A 9873-nucleotide genomic window follows, 5' to 3' on the forward strand; every position below is an offset into this window, starting at 1 on the left:
ATGTTCCTATGGTCATACATTCAGGAGGACTTAACCCTGAGTATCTTAGCTTTGCCTTCTATAACCCTAATTACTCCAATTCATACAATCCATTTTACACTTTACAAAAACCAACCTGTGGCTACCGGTATTGTCGAGACACTGACCACCGAAGGAAGGTCATGGATATTGAGAGAGTAAATATTCCGAAATGGAGAACTATTGTGGGGAAAAAGCCAGGTGTGGCTTCGGAAGGCTCAAAAGTCTGAAACAGTCATGCATTTCTCCTGAGATTTTCCTAACAGCATTCTGATTCAAAATCTGAACTTTGTCATCCTCCAAGCATGTCTAAAAGGAGATGCTGTGGGGGCTTTGAAAGAAAGAGTTCTGCCTTATAGCAAAAGCTCCTGGAACCAATAATGATGGAATAAGTCAAGTCCTACAAGAGAGCAACCTTACTTTGGCTTTGAAACATCTACAGCTGTAGATCTCCCACCAGCCAGAAAAGCACCAAAATGAAGATCAAATGAGCAGATACTTTTCTCTTTGTTGTTTTGTTTACTACATATATTTATTAATCTCAGAGAAACAGGGAGAACTAATGCTAAAGCAATTTAAGATTTGCTTTGTCCAGCCAAGCATAGTTCCAGATATTACAACTCTATTCTGTGAGTACACACACACACACAGACACAGAGAGAGAGAGAGAGAGAGAGAGAGAGAGTTATATATGAAAACAATGAAATGTGAAGCAATATATGCAAGGCTGAGGAACGTGTGTGCAAGATAGAACAGGATATTTTCACAGATTATTTTAATTTTATTTTCATTCGCAGATATGTATTGGAAATTTTCTTGGGGTGTCTTTTTAGACCAAGAAGCATGGTGAATGCTCCAACACTGGAAGTTTTTAAGAAGAAACTGGACAGCCATTTGTCCCAAATGGTATAGGGTTACCTGCCTGAGCAGGGGGTTGGACTTGATGACCTCCAAGGTCCCTTCCAACTTTATTATTATTATTATTATTATTATTATTATTATTATTATTATTATTATTATTATTATTATTATTATTATTATTATTATTATTATTATTATTATTATTATTATTTTATTATTATTATTATTATTATTTTATTATTATTATTATTATTATTATTACTACTACTACTACTACTACTACTATTATTATTATATAATTTCCTACTCAATATGATATCTTGATAATAGCTTATACAGTTAATTCACATTCAAAGTGCAGAGTATGCAGACATGATAACAACCATAAACACCTGCAGTTGATCTCTCTATAAGTAGATCTGAATTGGCTTGGTAGGCACAGATGTAGAATGCAAGTATGTGATAGGGATTAAGGCATCAGTCTAGAAACCAGGAGGCTATGAGTTGTAGTCCCATTTTAGGCATGAAGACAAGTTGTGTTACTTGCCCAGTTACACTCTCTCAGCCCTAGAAAAGAGGCAAGGCAAACCACTTGTGAAAAACCTTGTCAAGAAAACTGCAGGCACTAATCCAGGCAGTTTCCAGGAGTCAAAACTGACTCAAAGTCACACAAAAAAGATATAGATGTACCGTATCTGTGTCTTCACTTGTCTGCTTGTCTAGTAAGCATTTGAAATTCTGTTAAGAACTCTATATTTGCTCTATTTAGAGTCCTATGATGGGCAAGCCTACCTCTTCTGAATTTCTGGATCATCAGAGCTCCCAAAAGTTAGCTGACTGTGCTTAGAGAATCCTTGGCAATGCAAAAAATCTGTAGAAAGGAGCTTAAACATATACCCACATCTCCTGGTTCAATTTACTTATATCCCTGAGCAGCCAATGTCTGCACAGAACTTTATGGGTTTTAGTAAAAGATAACAAAAGAGGAAAGCGACCACAAGGGCAGGGACATACAGCATGCTTGTTATTATATACTTTGTACATGAGGAAAATCATTAACAGTTTCTTTCCTTAGCCTTACAATTACTATGTGATGCTATCTGCATACCTCAGCAGAAGAGATGGTTATGTATAACATGCTATTTAGTTTGTTGTACTTACTTCATCTTCATTGTATAGTTATTCAATAAAATCCAGTGGACTGTTTCTTGCACTTGTGTCTATTGTGCAATGTGTCTATTGCGCAATGAGCTTTAGAATTCAGTTGAGAGCATTGCTTAAGCTTATTTGAATGGGCCTGCTTTCCAACTGAATGGCCTTTTCAAAGTTTTATGATTCCACAAGGAAAGTAATAGAAACTGTGAAAGACAACATAATTCTTTTCACAAACTCTTTCTAGTTTTCTCATGGCTGACATAATCAAAAGTGGATTATATTTTATTAAGCTATCTTCAGAGCTATGGTTATGGTCATTTCAATCTTTTTCTGGGCCTTATAATCAATTAGTCTCTCATTTTACATTGTTCTATTTTTGATCTATGACACTAGTAACCCATCACAGGACTTTTCTCTCATTGGCTATTTAGTGTTAAGTCTTTAGTGCCTACTTAAGCATCAGAAGCTGCTTTGAAGAAGCTGTCACTATTTTAAAACTCTCAAAGAGCTGCTTCACCTTCCTCATTAAAGAAGTTTATTTTTAACAGCTTCTGTCCTTCTTTCTACTTCATTAGTTTTCCTCTGAGCTATTCGTTCTATATGAATATTTAATAAAGAGGGGAAAAACTTTTGGAATACCGCACTGTTCCTCAAAAGACGTGTATCTCTGTTTTGCTTTAAATATGGGGAATATGGATGGCAAATCTGTTGAAGAACTGAGTGCCACAGAGTGCCACCAGTGGTACAAGAAATTTATGACAGAGTGTCCCTCTGGACAATTGACTCTACATGAGTTTAAACAGTTTTTTGGACTGAAAAATCTGAGTCAATCATCAAATGAATACATTGAACAAATGTTTGATACATTTGATTTTAATAAGGTAAGTGATTTAATATAATAGTTATAGTTTCCCAGAGTTGTTGAGAGTTTGTTGGCATACAAGTTTAATAAATTATTGTTATTGCATACAATATTCTGTATTTGCAAATGTGTGTGTGTGTGTGTGTGTGTGCAAGGAGAGAGAAAACATTTAAGTTGCAGAAGATTTATATATGTTGATCTGATAAAGATAATCATATGGAGTATTGTGGTTCTTTAAAGAGCAACAAATTTATTACATGATATATTTGTGGGTAAGTATAATATATGAAAGGTGATACCAGAATGATTTATTAATTTTTAATGGGCTTCAAGATTTTTGCTTGTGCTGACATAAAAGCAAGTGGCACGTATACAGATCTATAATGCAATGATCAATGAAGTAATTTATGTTCGTTGATTCATTTTCTACTTTGGGTGATAGCATTTGTTTCTGTGAAAATTAACTACTAACTAGTTTCACTCAAACACAATAGCATTATGTCGGCATTAATTCTGCACACAATTCCTATGTCATATTTCACATTGTTGTGTTATATAAATAAATCATGGGGTATCTTTTTTAAAAAAATATTTGTTACAATGGCTAAATTAATTATTTTGGGATTAAATGGTAATTTAAAAGAATAAGCTAGTCTTCAGAAGCCTAGAATTGTCTGATTAAAAGGCTCATAAGTAGAAATGGAACAGAATGATTTTTATTGTAATTCCCTTCTACCCAACATTAGGTTGCTCCAGTTTTTCTCTTTTATCATTTACTTTTTTACTTAGATCAGTCTCTAAATACTTACTCTACAAAAATGTTTTTCATATCAAAATAATTTCAATGTGGCAAGTAGTAACAATATCTGTTGTAGTTGCGCAAATATAAAATGATAATGCTGAATCAGCTTTCCATTCCACAGTAAAAATGCTGGCTGTCCAGAATGGTGCTATCTTACAATTTTAACTAAATCATATTATGAAGCTTGACTGTTGACGACTGACAGCGGTAGGGATTCAGATTCAGAATGGGGAACATTGAGAGAACAGCTGTTTCAGAGGGAAAGTATGCACATGTGGAATTGTTTGTTGACATTGAAGAAGCAGGCTGGGCTTTTCTGTTGGGTGAGCTTTGCCCTTGAGCAGCTTATCTGCATCAAAGCAAAATAGATTGAAGCATGCAAAATCCTTTCAAGGATTCAAGGAGTTCCTAGCTGTAATGTATAGATTCCAATGAGATATTTGCTAGGAAGAGTCAAATGAAAAATAAAAATCACCTTAATTTAGTGACATGCTAAATTCATGAGAATAACTTTATATGAATGAAGATGTGGCACGCATGCTTGACAGTGAAAGATCAGGCAAAATAGACACCATATAGAAGAAAATTTAATGTTAGTAATTCTTTTAATAGAAAAACTCTTTAAGACATTGGAAGTTATGCAATGATTAAAGGGTCCTGAAATATACACTGTTCTGTAAAAACTATAATCAAAAGCAATTAAGCAGTTATATATTCAATCTAGCATATATATTTTTCAATAGAAGATAGTATCTATAATTCATAGTTGAATGTGGAATTCTTGATGCTTTCTGATCTTGGTTGTTTGTTTGCAGATGTTTCATTACAGTACTGAACTAAGTAATATCATTCATTTACTATGTGTCTATATTCAAGTATTTGTTTATGTGCTGAACAAAACTTTCAAGCCTAAATCACAGCTTTTCTTGGTGCTTTTATTAAATGCTATTATACAAGCAATGCTCTGATATAATCCCAAAATATAGTAATAATGGATAGAGAAATCAAAATTACAATTACAATGGAGCTTTGATTGGTTTCACTACTACACAGTGTTACTTTGACACAAGTAGCAAATGGGCAAATCTATCCTATAGAAATATTCATGTAAAAATGAGTCCTATATAATTCAGCAAGATGTAATTTTATGAATTCTTTAGTAAAGCTGCCTTAATTACAGACTGTGATATTGTATAGATAAATTCATCTGTACAAACAGAGTTGTCCATGGTCTATATGTGAGTGTGTGTGTTTGTGTTTGTGTGTGTGTGTGCGCGCGTGTGTGTGTGAAAAGTCAAGATTGTGATAGCTTTTTCACCTTCTTTGGACACCATTACAGATGAATGTGACTTTGCTTCTTCTTTCCAAATCTGTTCTTTCTTAAATTAATTTATGGGGTTGATTATTTTGTATTGGCCCATTTAGGGAATGCCCATGATGACTTTTTAGTTTGTGGTCTTAATTTCTCCTAAACTCAGTGGGTACAATGCACTATCCCTTTCCTGAAAACCTTGTTTGACCTCATAGAGCTAATGAACATCAATGGACCTTCAAATTATAATTAGTTAATATTATACCATTGGTCAAGCCCCATGGACTCGACATTGAAGGGAGGGGGGAGGGAGATGACAAGGATGACCGGGAGGAGGTCAGCGACGTCGCCGAACGGCTGAGAGGTTCCCCGGCTGGGCCACCGGACAGCCGTTCAGTGCAGGATAGCATAGGGGAGGAGGCCAGCGGCAAGGACAATGGCTGGGAGAAAGCCAGCGGCTTTCTTACAAAACAATGTGCAAACAGTTGAAGACCAATAAGGAAGATTGAAAAGGGGGCATATTTATTTTCTGTGCTCATCATGACTGAATTTTATCAGTTGAAATTAATATTAAAACATCCTCAGTTGGAACATTTTCCCATGCAGTACTATTTGCTTTTATTTTATTACACAATTGCATGGGACACTTTTTAGCAGAGAAGTTCCTTTTTTGGCTATGCTATTATAGGAATAATCACAATTTTTACCCTTCACAAAATACACTGGCTTGATCTTTTAACTTTCACTCTAAAACAAGAATGTGAATAGGATCTTAACCTTTTGACCTTAAGCAAAATAATCAGTAGAAAAGGAAAACATAATTTCTGAATAAGAGCTTTCAAGCTCAAGAGGATAACTACAACATTAGATGATAATTGCAACATCAACAATAATCATAATCATAAAGTATTAAGTTACAAAAATACATTTATAAAAGCTGTGGTTATAAGTATAGCTCTAGCGTACTTAAACTAAAGGACGTCACTTTTTGCTCTTCAATAGGATGGCTACATTGATTTTATGGAGTATGTGGCAGCTCTAAGCTTAGTTCTGAAAGGGAAAGTGGAACAGAAGTTGAAGTGGTACTTCAAGCTTTATGATGTCGATGGGAATGGCTGTATTGACAGAGATGAGTTGTTAAACATCATTAAGGTAAATTATTTTCTTTAATCTTTTCTTCAGTCAATTGCTCTTTTGATTATATATGGTTGATATACCCAGACATTGCCCTTGATAGTAAGATGCTAAAAAATTTCAGTTTCACTTATACTATATGTGCCATATGTCTCTATTACTTATGTACAGGAAAATGAGGGGGAAAACTGTAATATATTCAACATAGAGGACATTGTATTTATAATAGAGATGGGTTTAAACCCTGTATAATATCACTTGGTCAAGCCAGCTAGTCTAGCAACATCATTAAACACTGATGATTGACAACATATAATTGTCATAACTATGATACTTCAAGAGAAATTAGTAGCATCAACAGTACTTGAAACTTGTAATGATAAACCTAACAATCTTCTCTGATCACTAATGAAGCAGGAAGACTTGAGAGATTCCCACCCTCCAAAAAAAGAGAGTCTAATTAGTAGCTGCTAGAATTTCCTAAGGTAATGAACATTCTCCCTGAGGTGAGGTTAGCCCCATACTGCTTAGCCTTCCAGAAAGCCCTTAAAACATACTTTTTCCAGCAATCTTGGGGAACCCATGGGAATCCTGCAAAGTGATTATTATTTATTAAATATATTTGCTGCCCATCTCGTTTCAAAGTGACTCTGGGTAGAATGTATTATGTAAGTTGATTAGTATTCTCCTGCACTCCTGGCTTTTCTATGTTTTTACTTTTACTTGTACTTTAGGGTTTTGATGATGGTTATACTGTTTTAATTGTCACTGTGGTTATACATTGCCCAGACTCATGTCATTTGAGAAGGGCAGCTATATACATTTGCTACATAAAATAAAGAAATAAATTTACCACCAGATCAATGTCTGTTAGAGGAGAACCACTCTCTGCTGGAGCAGGGGACAAATGAATCACTTCAAAGTCATTAAATCATTAAATCAATAGGTCAAGTGGTCAAATGACTATGGCAACAGGCAGACTATCTCCTATTTCTCATTTGGTGTGGGCAAAGAGCTTAAAGAGATTACACAACCTCTCCAAGACTAACACAAAAGAACAGAGAAAGAAGATTGGGTGAATGAATATATAGACAAAAAACTGAGTAGATTAGAATTGTATAACAAATACGTTAGAACTTGAAGGATTCAATATTTTAGAAGAGATGACTGATTTTTAATCGAGTTCTAACTAACATTTTGATGATATGATTATTTTTCTTGATTTACTGATTTTCATTTGTTACTTTTGATTGTTAAGATTTTTTGAGATTATATTAGTAGTGTTTACTTAATAGATCAACCTATTTGTTTACTAATTGTTTTTAAAATTGTTATAGTCTAGGCTTTGTTAAAAATGGTTGAATATTATATTTACTCACTATTATGATCCAGATGGTAGCTTGTTTGTTGAAATATGTGATTGTACCTATCCCTATTTTACCCTAATTCCTTATTCACTTCCCCTTCCCCTTTCCTTCCACCCCTCCCTTTACCATACCTGTATTGTTCCTATTTTTCCTTAACTATATAAACTTAATAAAATTTTGTTAAAAAAAAAGAACTGTATAACAAATATATAAAAATATAATATGATTTTCACATTTTAAAATCACAAATTAATTTATAATTTCCATTGGAAAATGCTGCATCTATATGAGAATTTGTTAGTTTCTTTTTTTAAAAAAAACCATACATATTCAAACTGTTCACCGGTAGAGAAACTGAATGTAGACCTTTTCAGATATTATATATCTATTTTTCTTTTCAGGCAATTCGCACCATTAATCCATGTCAAGAAATCATGTCAGCTGAGGAATTCACAGATATGGTGTTCAATAAAATTGATATAAACGGAGATGGTAAGAAACTTCTCTATCTATGCTGAGATATTACTGGTTGGATGCAATCAACAGTATATCATGATATCTGTGTAGGAAAGAGGTTAAAATTGACAATTTAGCAATGGATACTATCCCACCTCTGGATACTATCCCATTTCTTTTTGGCTATAATCTAGTTAAACTGTTAACAATTTTACCTCCTTGAAGTCTATTTTATTACACCCACCACCAATTCAAATTAGCCTCAAAAATGAAGGAATAATTATCAATGAGAAATGCCCAAAGTGCACATCAAGAAAGTTAGAGTTAAAACCAGCTAAATATTGAGGTCCAGAAATCAGGTCTTCCAGTTACTTAAGATGAGAAGCAGAGAAGTTATTTGCAAGCTGAAGCCTGCATTTTCTTATGCAAAAGTAAGAAAATGGTAAGTGGAATGAAACTCATATGGCCATCTCATCCATTCACCCATCTGCTTCAGTTTTTAATCTTGCATCTATCCACAGAGAGAAACTTGGACACACTTTGAAGTCTGATGTCAGCCTTTGATGCAGGCTAGATCAAGAAATGGGCATGGCAGGGATTCCAGGAATGCTTGTTTTGTAGTAAGGTAGGATAACAGAATCTTGAAAGCTGTCCAAGTTTCTCTCTGTCCCATCTTATGCCATATACAATCAAGGTAGGTTTGCTTTGAGTTTCTTTCTTATGTTCTCCTTTTTCTCAGGACTGAATAAATTTAATAGTTTGTTCGTATTTTTCTACCTCCAAGGTCAACTCCAAATTCCTTTACAGATGCAAATATTGATGGAATTGAATTTGGTTGATTGATCTATCAAACTTTTTAATGTCCTCATAGAAATGAGAATTTTGTATTCTTCAAAAGCCTAGGAAAAACCTACAACTTTTTTTTTTGTCAAAAGGTGCCCAGACCTAAGTATAAAGGGATGATGCAGTTAGTGCTAATTGAATATCCATGCTTTGTACGGTTCATAAAATCAGCTCCCATTCATTTCTGCAGGCCATACATGAACCAAATTCTCCTGTTTATGTCTATAGGTGATTTGTCTCTTGAAGAATTCATAGTTGGAGTACAGAAAGATGAGGTTCTACTTGACATTCTCACCCGTAGCTTGGACCTCAAACATATCTTTGAAATGATCCAGAATGATGGAAAGAACCCTGAAACATCTGGAATATCCACAAAAGATAAATAGGCAAATTATTGTTCTTTTAAATAATAAATATAATATTATGAGAACAAAAACTGAACACTAAAAATTGTGACAACTTAGAATATTTGTGTTGTATGTAAAAGAGGCACTGTCTATTATGAACACATTGAATAACTGTTATCAACGATTGATGAAGACATCAGATTGGCCTAGAAAATTAAGGCAATTATCAATGCTTCTGTTCAGATGAACACATAAAAATGAAAGAAGATCCTTAGTTTATTTGGTCTTTAAAGTGTCAGTGAGGAAAGTAAGTATAAAAGAATATTCTGATCCACAAGATGCTTTGTGCCATTTTGACTGCTTCTTGTGGTTGCTTCTTATGGTGAGGATACAAGTAAGCTAGAAGAGAATCAAATTAAGGAAAGTTGAAAAATACAGCTTTGGATAGGATGTCTATTTTTTGATCATCCTAAGCAATAGTGAGACCAAGATTGAATATCTAAAAATGGTTCTTTAAAACCAGTGGTGCAAATCCCATTTACTCAAATTGATCTCAAGTCTGTAAGTCTATTACAACTCCTTTGATATAAGCCTTTTGGCATATTCAGAAGTTCTTTTTAATATTACCCAAAGAACAATATTTTGGCTTTATATAGATTTAGCACATGCCGTTTAAAGATTAAGTGCTATATTTTACTGTAGCAAATGTTGCTCAT

At 34.0% G+C, this 9873-nt stretch overlaps 1 protein-coding gene across 1 annotated transcript; it reads left to right on the forward strand.

Annotated features, from left to right (window-relative positions):
- The first annotated feature begins 2717 nt into the window (after positions 1-2717).
- GUCA1A (guanylate cyclase activator 1A) lies at positions 2718-9196 on the forward strand. The gene is made up of 4 exons (XM_015821339.1): positions 2718-2915; positions 6013-6162; positions 7913-8003; positions 9039-9196. The coding sequence occupies exons 1-4, from the start codon at positions 2718-2720 to the stop codon at positions 9194-9196; spliced, it is 597 nt and encodes a 198-aa protein (XP_015676825.1).
- Positions 9197-9873: the final 677 nt, after the last annotated feature.

This window comes from Protobothrops mucrosquamatus, unplaced genomic scaffold (genome assembly GCF_001527695.2).
Source record: "Protobothrops mucrosquamatus isolate PMUCROS unplaced genomic scaffold, P.Mucros_1.0 scaffold1310, whole genome shotgun sequence".
NCBI lineage: Eukaryota > Metazoa > Chordata > Lepidosauria > Squamata > Viperidae > Protobothrops > Protobothrops mucrosquamatus.